Here is a 21,260-nt window from a genome sequence, read left to right as displayed (position 1 = left end):
AACTAAGTAAAGCCACGCTTCGAGATCTAACGTGCCAGGAAGCCCTCCCTCGAAAGCAGCGTGGGTAGGAAGCGGTGCCTCCTCTCTACAGGGCAGCGGCTGCGTCTCGCACCCGTCTGTGGAGTGTGGCGTGGGGCGCAGGGGATGCTCCGGCTCCGCGTGAAGTGCACCCCATCCCGGGCGGTTGTTATGGAATCTAGGTCTGAGAGGACGGCACACAGCCTTGCACCTCATCCTGCGGGCTTCAGCCATGTGTGTGTGTGTCATTGTGCTACTGTACTCTAGCGCTGTATGTAGTGCACGCGGCACAAAGCGCTCATCACTTATACTCGGAAAGAGCAGTGGAGCTTTAAGTGGGATGAAAAACACTAGGGGGGCTCGTAAAGGGGCGTGGCCACTGTAATTAAGGGTGTGATTTAAAACACATGAGCTAAAAATCTGTGTTTAGCATGCTGTGCCGCCCGACTTGTATTTTGATGTTTCTGTGATTGCATCCAGAGATACGATACAAGTGACATCATGCCTACAACAAGGCAGGACCATTGGCTTTGTCAATGGTTGTTAGTTGAACCTGGGGGTGCACCTCATCCCGCGGGCTGCAGCCCTGTGTGTGTGTCATTGTGCTACTGTACTCTAGCGCTGTATGTAGTGCACGCGACACAAATTGCTCATCACGTATACTCGGGAAAAGCAGTGGAGCTTTAAGTGGGATGAAAAAACTAGGGGGGCTCATAAAGGGGCGTGGTCAATGTCATTAAGGGCGTGATTTAAAACACATTACCTAAAAATCCGTGTTTAGCACATGTGCAGCCGAACTTGTATTTTGATGTTTTTGTCATTGCATCCAGAGATACGATACAAGTGACATCATACCTACAACAAGGCAGGACCATTGGCTTTGTCAATGGTTGTTAGTTGCACCTGGGGGTGCACCTCATCCCGCGGGGTGCAGCCCTGTGTGATTGAGTCATTGTGCTACTGTACTCTAGCGCTGTATGTTGTGCACGCGGAACAAAGCGCTTATCACTTATACTCGGGAAGAGCAGTGGAGCAGGAGGGGGCCACGCAAGCACACTGCGCTCTAATCTCTATAGTCAGGGCTTTAAGTGGGATGCAAAAACTAGGGGGGCTCGTAAAGGGGCGTGGCCAATGTAATTAAGGGTGTGATTTAAAACACTTAAGCTAAAAATCTGTGTTTAGCACACTGGGCCGCCGACTTGTATTTTGATGTTTCTGTCATTGCATCCAGATATACGAGTGACATCATACCTACAACAAGGCAGGACCATTGGCTTTGTCAATGGTTGTTAGTTGAACCTGAGGGGGGATCCTCATCCCGCGGGCTGCAGCCCCGTGTGTGTCATTGTGCTACTGTACTCTAGCGCTGTATGTAGTGCACGCGGCACAAAGCGCTCATCACTTATACTCGGGTAGAGCAGTGGAGCTTTAAGCGGGATGAAAGACCTAGGGGGTCTCGTAAAGGGGCGTGGCCACTGTAATTAAGGGTGTGATTTAAAACACATGAGCTAAAAATCCGTGTTTAGCACATGTGCAGCCCAACTTGTATTTTGATGTTTTTGTCATTGCATCCAGAGATACGATACAAGTGACATCATACCTACAACAAGGCAGGACCATTGGCTTTGTCAATGGTTGTTAGTTGCACCTGGGGGTGCACCTCATCCCGCGGGGTGCAGCCCTGTGTGATTGAGTCACTGGCTACTGTACTCTAGCGCTGTATGTTGTGCACGCGGAACAAAGCGCTTATCACTTATACTCGGGAAGAGCAGTGGAGCAGGAGGGCGCCACACGTGCACACTGCGCTCCAAGCTCTATAGTCAGGGCTTTAAGTGGGATGCAAAAACTAGGGGGGCTTGTAAAGGGGCGTGGCCAATGTAATTAAGGGCATGATTTAAAACACTTAAGCTAAAAATCTGTGTTTAGCACAATGTGCCGCCGACTTGTACTTTGATGTTTCTGTCATTGCATCAAGATATACGAGTGACATCATACCTACAGCAAGGCAGGACCATTGGCTTTGTCAATGGTTGTTAGCTTAACCTGGGGGGGGAACCTCACCCCGCGGGCTGCAGCCCTGTGTGTGTGTCATTGTGCTACTGTAGTCTAGCTCTGTATGTAGTGCACGTGGCACAAAACGCTCATCACTTATACTTGGGAAGAGCAGTGGAGCTTTAAGTGGGATGAAAAAACTAGGGAAGCTCATAAAGGGGCGTGGCCACTGTAATTAAGGTTGTGATTTAAAACACAAGAGCTAAAAATCTGTGTTTAGCACGCTGTGCCGCCCAACTTGTATTTTGATGTTTCTGTCATTGCATCCAGAGATACGATACAAGTGACATCATGCCTACAACAAGGCAGGACCATTGGCTTTGTCAATGGTTGTTAGTTGAACCTGGGGGTGAACCTCATCCCGCGGGCTGCAGCCCTGTGTGTGTGTCATTGTGCTACTGTACTCTAGCGCTGTATGTAGTGCACGCAGCACAAAGCGCTTATCACTTATACTGGGAAGAGCAGTGGAGCAGGAGGGCGCAACGTGTGCACAATGCGCTCTAAGCTCTATAGTCAGGGGTTTAAGTGGGATGCAAAAACTAGGGGGGCTCGTAAAGGGGCGTGGCCACTGTAATTAAGGACGTGATTTAAAACACATAAGCTAAAAATCTGTGTTGAGCACGGTGTGCCGCCGGACTTGTATTTTGATGTTTCTGTCATTGCATCCAGATATACGAGTGACATCATACCTACAACAAGGCAGGACCATTGGCTTTGTCAATGGTTGTTAGTTGAACCTGAGGGGGGATCCTCATCCGGGCTGCAGCCCTGTGTGTGTGTCATTGTGCTACTGTACTCTAGCGCTGTATGTAGTGTACACGGCACAAAGCGCTTATCACTTATACTCGGGAAGAGCAGTGGAGCAGGAGGGCGCCACACGCGCACACTGCGCTCTAAGCTCTTAGTAAGGGCTTTAAGTGGTGTGCAAAAACTAGGGGGGGGCTCGTAAAGGGGCGTGGCCAATGTAATTAAGGGCGTGGTTTAAAACACTTGCACATTATGAGCAGTGTGTGTATAACGGCCTAGTGGCGGCAGCATTCGCAGTATACTTACGGTAAGGGCGGGCAGAGTTCGTATCGTTCGGCGCGGGCAATATTGGCGGTGGGTTGAGTACTTAACGTGGTATAAGCAGTGTGTGTGCTGCCCAATGGTGGCGGTATTAATATGGTGTTACGGCTCAATGGTAGCGGTATAAGCGGTGTGTTACTGTTCAAGGGTGGCAGTATCAGCAGGGTGTTTGCGGCTCAGAGGTGGCTGTATTAGCGGTAAGTTACTGTTCAAGGGTGGCAGTATCAGCAGGGTGTTTGCGGCTCAGAGGGGGCTGTATTAGCAGGGTATTGACTGCTCCGTGCAGGCAAGTTAAGCAGAGTGCTACGTGGTTCCCGCGGTAGGGCTAGCGGTGGTTTCACTGCGTAGCGCAGGCGGCATTAGGAGCGGGGTTGACGGACACTGTCAGTATCAGCGGGATGTTTACTGCTCACTGCACCCTCACACACCGTACCCTCACACACACCGCACCCTCACACACACCGCACCCTCACACACTCTGCACCCTCACACACTCTGCACCCTCACACACTCTGCACCCTCACACACTCTGCAGCCTCACACATTCTGCACCCTCACACACTCTGCACCCTCACACACACTGCACCCTCACACACACACACACACACACCGCACCCACACACACACACACCGCCACACACTCCGCACCCTCACACACTCCACACCCTCACACACTCCACACCCTCACACACTCTGCACCCTTACACACTCTGCACCCTCACATGCCAAATACCACTCAGTGCCACATAATTACACGCCACATAATTACACTGCACTCAATGCAACATACACTCTAAATCCCACTCAGTGCCACATAGTTATATGCAACATAATTACACTGCACACAATGCAACATACACTCCAAATACCACTCAGTGCCACATAATTAAACATCACATTATTACACTCTACTGAATTCAACAGACACTCCACACAATACCACTCAGTGCCACATAATTATATGCTGCATAATTACACTGCACTCAATGCAACATACACTCCACACAATACCACTCAGTGCCACATAATTATATGCTACATAATTACACTGCGCTCAATGCAACATACACTCCACACAATACCACTCAGTGCCACATAATTATATGCTACATAATTACACTGCGCTCAATGCAACATACACTCCAAATACCACTTAGTGCCACATATTTAAACGCCACATAATTACACTGCACTCAATGCAACATACACTCCAAATACCACTCAGTGCCACATAATTACACACCACATAATTACACTCTACTGAATAAAACATACACTCCTCATAATACCAATCGGTGCCACATAATTACACGCAACATAATTACACTCTACTCAATTAAACATAAATACACTCCACATAATACCACACAGTGCCACATAATTATATGCTACATAATTACACTGCACTCAATGCAACATACACTCCAAATAATACCACTCAGTGCCACATAATTAGACGCCACACAATTACACTCTACTGAATACAACATAACCTCCCCATAATACCACTCAGTGCCACATAATTATATGCAACATAATTACACTGCACTCAATGCAACATACACTCCAAATACCACTCAGTGCCAGATAATGTCACACCACATAATTACACTCTACTGAATGCAACACACACTCCACACAATACCACTTAGTGCCACATAATTATATGCTACATAATTACACTGCACTCAATGCAACATACACTCCACACAATACCACTCAGTGCCACATCATTATATGCTACATAATTACACTGCGCTCAACGCAACATACACTCCAAATACCACTCAGTGCCACATAATTACACGACACATAATTACACTGCACTCAATGCAACATACACTCCAAATACCACTTAGTGCCACATATTTAAACGCCACATAATTACACAGCACTCAATGCAACATACACTCCAAATACCATTCAGTGCCACATAGTTATATGCAACATATTTACACTGCACTCAATGCAACATACACTACAAATACCACTCAGTGCCACATAGTTATATGCAACATAATTACACTGCACACAATGCAACATACACTCCAAATACCACTCAGTGCCACATAATTACACACCACATAATTACACTCTACTGAATGCAACATACACTCCAAGCAATACCACTCAGTGCCACATAATTACACACCACATAATTACACTCTACTGAATAAAACATACACTCCTCATAATACCACTCGGTGCCACATAATTACACGCAACATAATTACACTCTACTCAATGCAACATAAATACACTCCACATAATACCACACAGTGCCACATAATTATATACTACATAATTACACTGTGCTCAATGCAACATTCACTCCAAATACCACTCAGTGCCACATAATTACACAGGCAAAAACAGCAGGTGATGGATAGAATGCAGAACATTGTCATACATTCACCCCAGTACAGAGATCTGGGCCTAAATCCATCGTTTTTTGCACTCCACACCACCCCAGGTCAGACATGGTCATATGCAAATCAGCCTTGACCCTGTGCCTCATGGGAACAGTCCAGCCCGAACTGCCAAGCCATGTCTTTCCTGGACCGGAATCAAGCATCCAAGGACCGGTTTCTGGCTATCAGCCATCATCAGCCTGGATAGCTTGACTCCAGTGGTGTGGAGAGCATGGGACTCACGTCTCAGCATACCCATCCCACTCGGGGCGACAAAGGCAAAAACAACAGGTGATGGACAGAATACAGAACATTGTCATACATTCACCCCAGTGCAGAGATCTGAGCCTAAATCCATCGTTTTTTTGCACTCCACACCACCCCGGTCAGACATGGCCATATGCAAATCAGCCTTGACCCTGTGCCTCATGGGAACAGTCCAGCCCGAACTGCCAAGCCATGTCTTTCCTGGACCGGAATCAAGCTATAGGTGTCGCATTTGCGAAAGTTAAAACTATTGGCATTGTAAATGACAAAGCTATTAATTTCGCTATTTTCAAAGCCAACACATAAATAAATAAATAATTCATTTACAATACCAATAGCTCAAACTTTCCTGATGCGAGACCTATTGCATTGCAAATGCTTGTTTTCAAATGCAGCCCGCTTTCCTTAAAGGAAAACAGACTGTGTTAAAAAAAATGAACATTTTTAATTTCTTTTAATTTTTTAAGGGCAGGCAGTGGTCCGAGGGACCACTGCCTGCTCTTAAAAAATATTTTCTCACCCATTCACAAAGTGGGAGGGTCCCCCGGGGACCCCTTCCTGTTTCCGAATGGCTTACCACCTACTTGAAGTAGGTGGTAAACTATGAGTGTTTTGTGATCGTAAATGTGGCCACCAAACAATGATACATACCATTCTGACTTGCTATTAGTAAGGGACGCCCTTGGCACGACCCTTTCTAATAGCGACTCACAAACACTATTTTGCGAGTCACCGACTTGCAAAATAGCGTTTGTACATGCATCACCCTTTTTGTAGTCGCAAATAGGCCAAATTCCCGTTTGCGACCCAGGGCCGGACTGGGAACCACAACAGGCCCTGGCAAAGTGCTCGGCTGGCCCCCCTCTCCCCACTTGGGGGGGGGGGAGGGAGGGGGAGGTGTCACCGAGCTCTTTGCCGGGGCCGGTTTTTGGACGATTTTGGAACAGGGACGATTTTGCAGCTATGCTGCAAAAACGGCCCTGTAACAAAAACGGTCCCCAGGGGCCCAAACTGGCCCCCACCCGTGCGGCGCACCGGGGATTGCCCGGTGCCCGCTATGGCCAGTCCGGCCCTGTTGCGGCCACATACATCCGGCCCCAAATACCTCCACTCTCGTTGTGTCTGACCTGCACAACATCTGGGAAGCCCACTTCCCCAAACATATTTGTACAGGGAAATGAGCCCAGAGAACAAGAGATTCCCTCATTTGACTAATAAAAGCCCATTGAGGAACATGAAGGATCGCTTTACTGAGACTGCTCAAGCAAAGGACTACTGATAGAAACTTCCATATGTCAAAAACTGTGTATGAGCACTCTCTGTTAAACCGAAGTGCGTGTGCTGAATACTAAGCAGCAGAAATGAAAGTATGCCCAGCATGCGCCAGGTGCATTTTTAGTAACATATCTGATGCACAACTCTTAGATTATATTATCAGTTTATACACTAATCACAAGTACTAACCGATTATTGGTACCTTGTCTGTGACCAACAATCAGTCTAAATTTAGATGTAGACAGTGTGCCACAGCACACCATTTTTCTCTACCTCAGGTCCTTTAGAGTTCAAAAGTTTTTATTGGAAATTTCAGGGTTATGTAGCATAAGAGATCAGAAGTTGCAATGTACATAAATCCAATATATGAGATTATACATCATTCAAAAGAGGATAAGACGTGAAGTTAGCAGGGAAAGGCAGTAAGTCCCAATATGGTATGCATGTTGTTCGGGACGGTCACGAAGGTAATGTGGTAGTCAGCCATGAAGCCTTCCTAGGCTGGGCTCATGAGAGGATAGCTATGAGAGGATGGAAGTAGGTAGGAGGAAGAAGAAAAGAGTAGAAAGAGAGAGGAAAGGATAGGAGAAAGAGGTAAGGGGTGAGATGGGAGATGTGATATATATTATGGTAGAAGATATAAGTATTATGTTAGATGATATATGGGACACCACGATGCGGCATAGCAGTACAGGCTGTGGGTGATCACGGGGGTTTATGGGTTTTGAAGTAGATATCCAGTGAGTTCCAAAGTTTCCTTTGTGAGGGTCGTCCTGGTGTGTTTTGTAGAGAAATTTTATCTGCACCTCGTAGGTTAATCACCCAGTTTAGCCAGCAGGCATAGCTTGCCTTTTTTGTATCTTTCCAGTTATTTAGAACAACTTTCACAGCCGCCGTGAGTAGGAGGTCTAGGAGGGCCCCGTCTGTTTCCGGGATTTGGGTTTCTTTTGTAAAACCGAAAATCAGGTAGGGAAGTTCTTTGGCAGGTAAGATATCAACTACTTTGTGAATTAAGTCAAATACCCTATCCCAAAACGTTGAGACGCAGTCACATTGGAGGATGAGGTGGTCCAGATCACCTTCCGCCCTCTTGCAGTTCCAGCAAAATGCGTCCGGGCTGAGTTTATGTGCGTATAGACGAGCCGGCGTCCAGAAGACTTTATGCATGAGCCAGAACTTGGCTTGTGATAAGGTAGGGCTTATTTTGTGGCTCGTGCAAGATTTCCACGCCGTGGACCACTCCAGCTCAGATATGGAGAAGGAGGCGGTTGACGACCAGAACTGTGATGTTTTGGTATTTAATGTGGATGATCGCGGGCTCAGCAGTTTGTACAGCCTCGAGACCTGGTGACCAATTTTGTTTAGGGAGGAGAGGAGGGAAGGAAGAGCCGGTTGTTTGGATGACAGATCTGCTTTAGTAAGGGCTGTTTTAATGTTAAGGAATATGTAAAAGTCGGAACTATCTAAACCAAAGGACGATTGGAACTTTGTAAATGACAGAGGGTAGCCATTATCGTAGAATTGGTGGGGGAAAACAATTCCCTTCTTGATCCAAGTTGGGTTGAATAATGGTTTGCCTTTGTAAGTGATTGAGGGATTTTTCCAAATCGCTTCCCATCTAGATTTTCTTATTGATGAGTCTAGCAGTTTATCTATTTTTAGCAAAGCTATCTTGGTGTTAATAAATATGGGTTTAGAACCTGGGAGCTGATTTGTTTTCATTGATAGGATCGAGATGGGAGGAATGCCGTCCAGGAGCGCTTTTTCGATGTCTAGCCACACCGGTGAATAGTCCACTGGTGGGGACAGCCAATAGGATCCTTGTTTCGCTAAAAAGGCTATTTGATATCTCTTAAAGTCGGGGAGATTGACTCCACCAATGGATTTATCCAATCTCAGTTTTTTTAGGCTTATGCGTGCTTTTTTCCCTCTCCAGATGAAGCTGTTAATCATTTTATCTAATCTGTTATGGAAATCTTGGGACAGTAACAAGGGGAGCATGGTAATTAGGTAATTTACTAGCGGCGTAATCATCATCTTGATGGTCTCTAGCCTGCCCCACCAAGTAATGAAACGGGGCGACCATCCGTCTAGGTGTGTTTTTATTTTTTCCAGCGTGAGTTTTTCATTGTGCTGTAAGGTCTCTATGATGGAGCTTCCAAATTCTATACCTAGATATTTGATGTGATTGATTTGCCAGACTAATCCTGATGTGCCTAAAGACTCCTTATTAGTGAAAATGTTGAGGGGTTTCACTTCCGATTTATCGCGATTCAGTTTGTAGCCTGATTGCTTAGAGTAGGAATCTATAGAGTTCATCAATGTGGCTATAGAGCTATCAGGCTTCTCAGTGACTATCAGGATATCGTCTGCGTAAGCAGCAATTTTAATACTTTTATCGCCGAAGGTGATGCCACTAATATCTTCATTCTGTTGTATGTCGCGGAGGAGAGGTTCCATCGCCAGAAGGAATAGAGCCGGAGATAAGGGGCAGCCCTGTCTAGTTCCTTGTTCAAGAAGGAATGGTTCTGATAGCGAGCTGTTAATGGAGATTCTAGCCGAAGGGGAAGCATATAATGCCATGACCATATCAATAAAACTGTCACCCATGTTGAATATGTGCATGCATTGACGGAGAAAGGGCCACGACACTCTGTCAAACGCCTTTTCCGCGTCAAGGGTGATTGCTACTGCGGGGGCGTTCGAGATTTTCGACTTCTCCAGCACATGACAAAGGAGTCTCGTGTTGTCGTTGGAAAGGCGGTGTTTTAGAAACCCCACTTGTGAGTTATTTATTAAGGAGGGTAGAATGGCGTTTAGTCTGCATGCTAGGGCCTTCGCGTAAATCTTACAGTCCAAATTTATGAGGGATATCGGCCTATAGTTCTTAGGAAGTAAAGGATCCTTCCCATCCTTAGGTATCACTATTATTGTTGCTTCACTCATCGTGGGGGTGATTCTGTTTGATACTGAAAAGGAGTGGAATAAATGTTGGAATCGTGGGTTTAGTTGATCCTCAAATGTCTTATAAAAGTTTTCCTTGAAGCCGTCGGGCCCCGGAGCTTTATTGTTCTTCAGTGTTTTAACAGCGGTAGAAATTTCTGCTATAGTTAGTGGTGCCCCAAGCTTCGCTTTGTCAGGGTCGGATAAACGAGGGAGTTGAATTGAGTTTAGATAGTTGTTACATTCTTCCATGTTGAATCGGTTGTTGTTTTTATAAAGATCCTCGTAAAAGGATTGGAATGTGTGGAGAATGTCTTTCTGTTTGGTTTTGGTGGTATTGGAACGGTCCCTAATAGAAGTTACATGGAATTGTTTCCTTTTGTGTTTAAGATAGGAAGCAAGGAGTTTCCCAGCTTTGTTACCATCACATAGCCTTAGGGCCTTGAATTTATTAATCCAAACTCCTGCTCTCTTACTGAGGATGGCGTTGTATTTATATTTCAGATTACTCAAACGGTCGATGGTAGTAATATTGTTCAGGTCCTGGGAGTGTTGTGTTTCAAGCTGCTTGATTGTTTTCTCTAGAGAGTCTAGTTCGGAATTTAATTCTTTATTCATACGGGCCCTGATACCTATCAGCGTACCCCTTAGTGTGGCCTTAAACGCATTCCATACTAAGGCTGGGTCTGTTTCTGGCTGTGAGTTTATCTGGAAGTATTCTTGTATGCACTGTTCTATGTATGTTTTGTTCTCGGGATCTGACAGTATCTCATCGTTGAAACGCCATCGTCTGGGGGGGATAAGTGAATGTGAGCCTGCCAATTTTAAATGTATACCTGCATGGTCCTTTTAAGGCCCATATCCGCGCTAATTTCTGACACCCTTGGGTTACTTCCAGATATGAATATTAAGATGAATCAAGTTTTAAAGCAATCACCCTTTTCAAGAAGCAAGCCCCCCTTGCACAATAAACAACCTGGGAAAGAGTATGGTGTTGAGTTATTAGAAGGAGATGCCTTGCAGTTGTCTGGTGTGTACTAAGCAGTGCACTGCTTTATTTTAAAGTGAAGAAAAAGTGACTGGTTTTGGTATAACACGCAGTTGCCAGTGGTGTGGCTTCATAGCACTGTTTAATTTTCCATGGATGAAATGCCAGAGCTTGCATGAATGAGTGGAACATTGATCAGTTGAGAGTGACCGATGTGGGAAGATTTGAGTGTCAAAAGCATAGGCTAGAAATATGCTCAGATCTTCTTGCAGAAGTCTTGAAAGTTGTGGCCAGTGCACTGGGATGGTGCCAAGTACGTGAAGGAAAGCAGCTACTCCTGGAGATAAACAGGAATAGAGGGTACATATGCATGTAGAACTGTGAAGCATTCTCTAGCCTCCTTTCAAGGTGCTTCAAATTACAAGATTCACAGGACATTCCTACTTAACAGGGATATGGAATTAAGTTTACATGTTTTTAAAACCTTGATATGAGATAAGCTAAACAAACGTGGCCTTCTTTGAAGTTTGGGAAAATGAAAAAAACCCTGAGTATCCACCATTACGATCACGAAAACATATTTTCCTCAATTAAAATACAGTTGATGAGCCCCAATATTTAATTATACAAAGTTTTTAGAACATGTTATTATAAGTATTTATTTTACCAGAGCTTCCTCCGATGACCAGATCCCAAGGTGAGCTGATGGGCTGCTGCTCTCCTTGGGCTCCTCCCTCCTTATCAGAGCCTTGCGTCCCAGTACCTGCCACAGTGCTCACCATCTCCATGTCAAGATCAATCTAAGGAAAAGGAAAAGTAAGGCGGTCACACGGTCTCGGTTTCTGCACAAATTAGAACTTCTGCTTTCTCGTTGTTATCTTTATATTGAGTACCAACATAGGGCTGCATACAAAACGCAGAGCAACATCGCTGTTTGAAGTGTGGTCTTGGCAAGTAAAGTATGGAAAACACCACAGAACATATTCCCAATAATTATCTTGCGCATCCCAAACCACTTTGAACATGAACACAGTTGCTCCTGCAGGAGAGAGATATCATCCGTACGTAAAGAGCACCAGCACTTACTAACCCCTGATCTCAGCTCCTTCACAGAAAAGCTCCCCATGGTCATACTCCACTACCCCAGTATTCCCCGTTCCCCAAAAAATGCCCAAGTTAAACCATTCAGATTAACAAGACTCATTCAGTGCCTAAACGTAGACTTTTCAGAAAGATCCTGGTGGAACCCTCATTTTGCATCTTGAGATGTATCAGGAGCCTCACTCAAACTTTGACCCTGTGTGTTGACGTGTCTCTTCTGATGTCCACCATGGACTTTTTCTGCACTATGGTACCAAAAGTAAGATCAGGAAAAATAAGAAGCTGTTCTTTCAGGCCATTATCACTTTTTTTGATAACTGCGCAAAAATCTGGTCTTGCACATCCGGTGACTGTACCAACACCAACTCCACCTTTTCTGCAGCATTCACACCACCCAGATTTCTCTGTGCACCTTCTTGACCACTCTATGTAAACTACCACTTTGGAGGCTCAGTAAGTAGCAATATCACTTCTTCCATCCTCTTGTTATGGGATTCACGTAAGGTTTCAGAACTACTGCCAAAACAATCCAGAGGAAAAAAAAATCTAGCTTCACACAAACTTGTCTTAGGGACAAGCAAGCCAGGCTTGGCTCCGATGGCCACCTCAAAGGAGGAGTACATTTCGTGGCATCAGAAAACGGTATGGTCTCTGTAGCCAAAACCTACTTACTTTTTCTCTTTAAAAATATAGATAAAAGGTTACGAACTGAAGATCATTCCTTTCTCCTACTAACCACGCATTTGCTTGATAATAGCTTTAATCATCACTGGGATTGAACGCAATCTTTCACTATAGAGGAAGCTAACGTCTCTCTACTAGAGTTAATTGGCTTTAAGCTGCATTGAATCCAGCTGGCACCTGCATGATTTGCAACATTTTGAGTCACAGAACGGAATTCACTTACTTGGTGCTATCCAAGGTCCTACTCCTTACAAAGCAATCAATCATAGCACAGCCTTCTCGTGTTTCCCCCCACAGAGCCGCAGGGTACTCCATGTCTCAGCTCTCTAGCAATCCTGTTCGCAATGTTCATGGAGTCAACAGACGCATAAGCAAAATGTATCTCTAGCTTCTATAAGGCCGTTTTACTAACATTTACCTCACTAACAAAGACAGAGCCATGTCTGCATGTACTAAAGCCGTGCATCAACACAACAGATAAAATTCATATTTAATGTCACCCACCTGGGGAGACAATACCACTCGAAAATGAACATTCTGTAACACGGCTCCCACCACTGTCTTGTGACATTCATCTCATTAAAGACGGGATTCATCCGAGACACAATTTTTTGTCTAGGAAGCCACATGACATAAAATGTAAAATCAGAAAAATAACGGGTTTAAATAAAAAAAATACCTGCTTGCCCTTCTGTGTTCCAGACCACTCTACTGCATATAGGATGTGCGTTTAATGTCAGTGGCATTAATTTATTGCAGCACGTAACCCTAAAGTGTAAAAAGTTGTCCGGTTTAAGTACTATATCTTTTCTGTTAATATTTAAGTTCTTTAACCCCTTGGCTGCGGCGGTAATTCCGCCGCGGCGCTAGGGGGGGGGGGGGCGCGCGGCGCAGCCATGCTCGTGACGGAACCACTCCGTCACGAGCCACGGTGGCGCTGTGCTTGTGACGGAATGGTTCCTTCACGGCCCGCCCGCTCAATAGAACACGGCGCGGAGGTGCGAAATTGATACCGCGCAGGCGCGGCGGCCGGGCCGTGACAAAACCATTCCGTCACCAGCACAGCACCACCGTGGCTCGTGACGGAATGGCTCTGTCACGAGCATGCAAGGGGTTAAAATGTATCAAACCCCAGTGGCTTCATTTGACAATGTGTTTCATGCTCTGCGTCACAAATTATCTTGAATTCAGAAATAACTGAGGGTTTAAGTAACTTTCCTTAGTGTTGAAGCCACACATACTTTTTTCATATCAATCTCTACAATAATTGGTCCAAAAATAAATAGTAAATGAATAATCAAAGCTTTCTATATAGTGTGAAATATCTAAACTTACGTAGGAAAAAAACAGGCCATTTCAATGAATCACTCTAGTCACATGACTTTCAGGATGACCCTTAAAACTCCAAGTTCTGATCTTCAGCAGACACACAGCCCTCTAAAGTGACTAATGGTGCCCGGTGGAGGTTGGATCCATCCCCTTGCTGAAAGACCACACCCGCAACCTCAGCATCATCCTGGACAGTGAACTCTCCATGAAACATCAAGTCTATGCCGTTTCCTCAGCCTCTCTTCAGATTGCTCCCCATCAACACAAAAAAAAACTGTGACACAAGCCCTAATCTCCAGTCCAGCCGACTTGACTACGGCAATGCACTCTATTCAGGAACCACCACTGAACTCATGCAAAGACTCCAGAACTCAGCAGCCAGACTGATCCTCAACCTGCACAAAATGAGTGAAATAAATTAAAAATTATTCCAAACAGGGGACCCCAAGATATGACTTTACCAGGGCCCCAAAAATCCTTAAGACGACTGTGACTGCTCGAATCCAGCCGCCCTCCCGAGGTAGCCAACACGCCTGTCACAGGCAGCAGGTGAAAATTCTTCCAGGACGGCCTATCCTAATTCAGCATGCTATTCCAATCTCTTCTGGGTTGATTGGCGTGGTCGTAGACCTCATCAATGTCGGGCGTAGGTAGGTAAAATACAATGTCAGGTACTTGCCGTTCTATTCTGATCTCGAAGATGAAACAGATCTGAATGTTATTCTAACAAGGCTCTTGCAGTGTCAACTACGCTGCATACACATGCCACAAAATGTAACAAAATGAATGGGTCGGAGGTGTTAAATGAGAGAGAATAGGGTATTTCTATTATCACTACGGAGTCAATTTGTGAATGGTGGGGAGTTTATAAAGTACTACAGTGAATTCTCCTGCTCAATTAGATATCTCTTTCGTAATACAATGCACTCTACTCCTGTGCACTCTTTGTTATGGTATACAAATGCCAGGATATGTGAATCGGGACTAAAGTCTGTAGACGAACTTGCTTTGGGATGGAAATAAGAGTGATGGAGATTTTAATTGGACTCTGTGGTTGAAACTGGAAACCATACCCGAAGAGCTCACTGTGGCTCTCAGAACAATGTCTGTGAGTCTGCTTATGAGGCTGCAGAGAGAAGTGTGCAGAAGGAATATTACAGAGGGACCATGAGAGTAAATCTAAAATATACGGCGCTTGTATGGGATGTGTGCTGGATGTGACTTATCGAAGTACCAATGTATCTTGAAGGCTGTATGTAACCTCTTTCTTGTGTGAATAAAGCTAGTAATGTTACAATTCTGTACTTGGGTTTGGAGGGAGAAAGAAAGAGATAGACAGACAGTGAGAGAGAGAAATAGAGTGAGAGACAGGCTTGCACTTCTGCTGCCTGTGCTGTCCCTGCTCTATCTAAGTAAAGCCTGCATTGATACTTTCTGTGCGAATTCCTTCTGTAAATGAGGGACGCTTGCACTGCAGCAGCCCATACTGTTCCTGTTTTGTGAAGGAATGAGGCTAACTAGCCCTTATCTGATGTGAGGAGAGGATTGCACTATTACAGCCCCATTGGGCCTACTCAGTGTGAATAAGGCTTTATTTGCTTCTACCTGTGTTTTACCTGTTCTCTGTGAGAGAAAGCTTGCACTACTGCATCCTGTGCTGTACCTCACCTGTTTGTGATTGAAGTTTGCAGTGCTACAGTGAAGCTTAAACTACCAGCGGTTCACGCTGTTCCTGCTCAGTGTGAGGACACTTTTCAAATTGGGTTAATGCTAATTGACAGTGTGCAGATCTCCAGTCCAAAGAACAGGGATGTGGGAGGCACTAAGGAATCTGCAGTTAGAGTATCCCACAGAAGGAGCATTATCGAAGGCAAATAATTTGTTTTCTGATGGAAACTTCTAACCCCAGATTCCTCACCTTGTGAATAGATACCAAAGCAGCACCCACTAGGTGTTGGATCTGTGGAATGGCTCAGACCAAAAAGGCCACCAGGACCAAACAGGCAAAATGCACATGCTGAAGGATCTCTCAAGGCAATAGTGCTTTGTGAAAGTGTGACTGGTGCCTATGTAGCAGCCTAACAGATATCCAGGACAGGCACTCTGTGTGCTAGTGCAGTATTAGCAGCATTGACTTGAGTGGAATGAGCCCTTAATCCTTCCGGTGGATGCTTCCTAGCTAATGTGTAGCAGATTTTAATAAAGAGGACTGTGCACCTAAAGATAGTTCTTTTCTGCTCTCCCTTGCCTTTCTTTGCTCTCGAGAAGCCCAAAAAGAATTGATCTTATCTCCGATGGATCCCACTACTATTACTGTAGAAACAGAGAGCTCTCATGCCGTCCAAAAGATGGAGTCTCTCCTCCTACTTCGAGTGGTGTGGCGGGGCATAGAAAGTAACCAAGAGTGCCTGCAACGTACTCAAGTGATGAGCTGACTTTATCGTGACCAGGAAGACTGTTTTCAGGGTCAAGAGACGTAGTGAGAAAATGTGCATTGGATTAAATGGGGTGCAAATTAGAATAGTGAGAACGAAATTCAAGTCCCCCTGTGGCATCAGAAAGGTCTCTGGCAGATACATATGTAGCAAGCATTTAAGAAATTTCGTTACATAAGGTGAATTAAATAAAGATGGCTGACCAGGCAACCTACAAAAAGCTAACAGAGATGACAAATAGCCTGTAACAATGCCCAATGCAAGTCCTTGCTGGATCAACAACAAGCAAAGCCAGTTAACTCATAGCAGTTCAATCTGGCAGGTGCCACACCAAGTCACACAATTGTTCCATCACTCGGCGTACACCTATTTCCTAAATGGGTGTCTGCTTGTCTGAATCACATCAATGGCATCTAAAGGGAGATCAAAAGAAACTAGCTACTGTTACTCAATCTTCACACATGGCAGTGCAGATTGCAGAGGCCTGAGTGGCGAGCACTGCTCGGGTGCTGCAACAGTAGATCCTGCTGAAGCAGCATCTTGATCAGAGGACACATGCCCAGAAAGTACTGGATACCACACACTCCTGGCCCAACCTCGAGCCACTAAGATGACTTTGGCCCAGTCGGTCTTGACCTTCTTCAAAACTCGAACAAGGATGGCTAGAGGAAGAAATTCATACACGAGTCTCGATCTCCACACACACTCTCCCACAGAGCCTTCTTGGAAACTCTAGCATGCAAAAACGCTGACACTGCTTTCTCAGTGGTGGCGAAAAGACCAAGCCAGGGTTCTCCTCATTGCTCCGGGTGTAACTGTCATTCATGATCAGCAAGGCGTTGGTGAATTAGTTTGTCAGCCCTGGCATTTAGAAATCCTGCCAGATGGTTCCCAACCAGGGAAATGCCCAGGTGAATCAGCCACTTTCAGAGGCACAGAGCCTCCTAGGACAGGACCCAAGACCCCACTCTGCTCTGTTTGTTGCAGTACCACATGGCGGTGGTGTTGTCTGTGAGTATCTGTACTAGCCTTCCCTTGATAGATTATATGAAGGCCGCAAAAGCCAAGCAGAGTGTCCACAACTCCAAAAAATTGATGTGGAGGCAGATTTCTACCAGAGACCACAGTCCTCTGATCCCAGTAGTGATGCACACATCACAGCCGTCAGCTCTGGGTGAGGTAAGAAGAGGAGACTGCGAGTGGCCGAATCGCGGTCTAGTGGCCACCACCGCAGCTCTTTTGCAGTCTCCTATGAAACCTGGATGGTATACGAAATGATCCCTTGGTGCTGTGTCTACTGGGACTTTAGGCCCCACTACAGAGCCCATGTTTGTCTTCTAGTATGATTGACTAGCAGGATGTCAATAGCCTTAACAGCCTTAACATCGTCCTCACTAAGATCCAGGGCTGAGGCTGAAACACCAGGAATAAAGACCAAATGTCCAGGACTTTCTGCTCTGGGAGCGAAGGCCTGAAAGTGAACCATATACAGGATGGCTCCAGTGAAGGAGTCAGTGTGACTTTGGCACGTTGATAGTAAGCCCCAACTATGTTAGAAGGTTTGCTGTCATCTGGAAGTGGTGTATGACTGCCTGTGGTGAGCCAGCCTTCAACCATAGTCATCAAGGTAGGTAAAGACTGGCACAATAAACGTTCGAAGGTGCAGTGCGACAACTGCCATCAATTTTGTGACAGCACGATGGGCACCGGAAAGGCCAAAAGAAAGCACTGCAAAGTAAAAATGCTCCTTGGCCACTGTGAACCGCAGATAATGACCGTGGGCCTGCAGTGCAGGAATATGGAAATATCTGTCCTGCAGGTCCAACGCTGCCATCCAGGTGTCAGGTTCCAGGGCAGACAAGACCTGGGCCAGCGTGAGCATCTTGAATAGCTTGGTCCACAGGAAGGTATTTAAAGGGCTGAGATATAAAATAGGATAAAGGCCTTAGTCCTTCTTCGGCACAAGGAAATACTAGGCATAACACCTAGGTCCTACATTGGTGGAATATCTCCATGGCTCCTTTGGCCAAAAGGGGTGGCAGTTCCTGCTGCAAAATGGATATGTGGTCCTCTGTCAGCTACGATGATTGGGGTTGAAGGTGGGGTGGGATAGAAAGAATTGGGAGAACGTAGCCCTATTTGGCAATTTGGAGGATCCACGCGTCCGAAGTGATGTCTCTCCACACTTGGAGGAAATGTCTGATCCTACCTCCTACAGAGTAGGTGTAAATTGAAAATGGCACACTAAAAGTGGTTTTGTGGTTGTGGTTGTGGTTGCCGTAGGGGTGTGGACTGAGCTTCACATTCTCCCTGATGCCCTGAATGCTTATTCTGCGAGCAGCCGTGTCCCTGGCCATGAAACTGCTAAGAAGGTTGCTCTGCCAGTGGCAAGTCTGCCTCTGGCAATATTGAAAAATCCTGGCATATCGACAAAAGGGGGGAAACTGTTGAGGGAAGTGTCTGGTAAGGGACAAGGCATTCCAAGGATGATTCTGTTTTCTCACGAATAGGCGAGAACCATTGGATGGCATGTCCACTAAAGATGCCTGGGCATCCCTAGCGAAGTGCCTAGACTTCATCACATGACTTGGGTCCCGTGCTCTCCATGCCACTGGAGTCAAGCTATCCTGGCTGATGAGGGCTGAAAACCCGAAACCGTTCCTAGGATGCTGGTTGCCAGTCCAGGAAGGATCTGGCCTGGTAGTTCGGGCTAGACTGTTCTCATTGGGCGCAGGGTCAAGACGGATTTACACATGGCTGGGTCCAAACTGGAATGGCATGGTGAGCAAAAAAACAATAGATTTAGGCCCAGACCTCTCTACTGGGGTGAATGTATGACATTGGTCTGCATTCTGTTCATCAATTGTTCTTTTTGCCTTTGTCACCTGGAGTGGGACAGGTATGCCCAGACGTGGGTCCCATGCTCTCCATGCCACTAGAGTCAAGCTATCCTTGCTGATAAGGCCTGAAAGCCCGAAACCAGTCCTAGGATGCTTGTTTCCAGTCCAGGGAGTACCTGGCCTGGCAGTGCGGACTGGACTGTTGCCCTTGGGCGCAGGGTCAAGACTGATTTGCACATGGCTGAGTCCAAACTGGAATGGCATGGTGAGCAAAAAAACAACAAATTTAGGCCTAGATCTCTGTACTGGGGTGAATGTATGACATTGTTCTGCATTCTGTCCATCAATTGTTCTTTTTGCATTAGACCTCATCTAGGCATGGCATTGAAGCACCACACTTGTGTCCATTGCCCAACCCAAGCAATCAATTGTGACCAGGCCTGACTGAATGAGAAATTTACGTTCTGCATGGTTTGGGCTAAAAACGCCAAAAGGTTTTGTTCTATCATATTCCACTAAGCATGGCTGTAGCGACCCAGGAGGAATGTTGCACAGACAGATCACAAAGCAAGGCTGGCAGAAGAGAATATGTGTTTGTAAAGGTTTCAATGCGTTTGGATTAGCTGTCTGGAAGGGTTGCAGGAAAGGTGTTAAGGATTATTCTGCTGGGGGAAGCCTGTACCACCAAACTCTTAGGTGTCGGTTGTTGGAACAGTAAGTCAGTCTGTAGTGGCGAGCAACCTGCTACTGACTGGGAACCCATAACATGGTTTTGCCTAAGTGCCCAAGAGGGTAACTGTAAGGACCTTGTTAAATGGCGTGAGAGGTTCAGTAGACGGCTGGCCAGACTGGGGAACCTCCATGAGGACATTGATCTTCACTACCATGGTTGGGAACTGCAAGTCAAGGACCTCCACAGCCCGTCACTTGACAATGGCAAAAGAAGCATGGAGGCCAGGGAGAGCGACAAGCCTAGCGTCTGGGGACATGTCTAGACCACTGGCATTCTCTAATTCTTTGTACCAATTGTTCTCCTCACATTGTGGGACAAATGTGGCCCTTCATCATGGTCATTATTGTCAGAATCAGAACCGAAGAGCTGGTGTAAAGTATGAGCTCTGCTGCATGGTAAAGGCAATGTGTCTAAGTCAGAAGGGATGGCTACTGACTGCACTTTGGTTGAATCAGAACTTGGCCTCAGTCGAGGCAGGCTCAGAGTCAGATACCACTATAGCTATTGGATCATCCTCCGGCAGCATTGGCATCGATATGAAGGGAACCAACGCTGGAACCAAAGTCAGCACTAAAGCCAGTGCGGAACCCAAAGCGGGTTCAAGAGGCACAGATGCTTTGAGTGCAAACCTGCTGATGGGACAGTGACTGCAGATCCTTGGGGCCCTAATGTGTACCTGCGAGAACCAGAGACATGCCAAATATGTGCTGCATTGCCTCTATAAAGAACTCAATCTGCTGCAACATCACCAATGGACCTGGAAATTAAGGTTGCATTGGGACCAGATGCAGAATCAGCTCTTCAGGACTTCCAAAGCAAGACCAAGTGGTATGTTTACGCCCCTATGCCTTTTCAGGAATTCAAGAGTGGCAGAAAGGGGCCAATACCTACTTGGATTTTTTGTGCTTCTTCTTCGACTTACCCAAAGACTTTGAACGGAATGAAAATCCCCCATGGGAATGACTTCAGGAACAGGACACCCCATTTGACTTTGACTGGGTGCTGTGCGGAATCTTCCAATGTTTGCTGATGTGAAGTTTCATGTCTCGGTCCCGTATGACCTCCAGGTTCATCTGGGTGCATTGTCGCAGGTCCTGGAATCATGTTCCTAACCCA

General features: G+C 45.9%; 1 protein-coding gene across 1 annotated transcript in view; it reads right to left on the bottom strand.

Annotated features, from left to right (window-relative positions):
* NHLRC2 (NHL repeat containing 2) overlaps positions 1-21,260 on the bottom strand; it is a 927,811-nt gene that overhangs the window by 390,200 nt on the left and 516,351 nt on the right. Inside the window, exon 5 of the mRNA XM_078643860.1 lies at positions 11,690-11,822. Within this exon, the coding sequence (XP_078499986.1) occupies positions 11,690-11,822 (133 nt within the window). The remainder of the gene's footprint in view (positions 1-11,689; positions 11,823-21,260) is intronic.

This window comes from Lissotriton helveticus, chromosome 5_1 (assembly GCF_964261635.1).
Source record: "Lissotriton helveticus chromosome 5_1, aLisHel1.1, whole genome shotgun sequence".
In the NCBI taxonomy this organism is placed as follows: domain Eukaryota; kingdom Metazoa; phylum Chordata; class Amphibia; order Caudata; family Salamandridae; genus Lissotriton; species Lissotriton helveticus.
The sequence above is the reverse complement of the archived record's forward strand: the minus strand, read 5'-3'. Positions and strand labels throughout refer to the sequence as shown.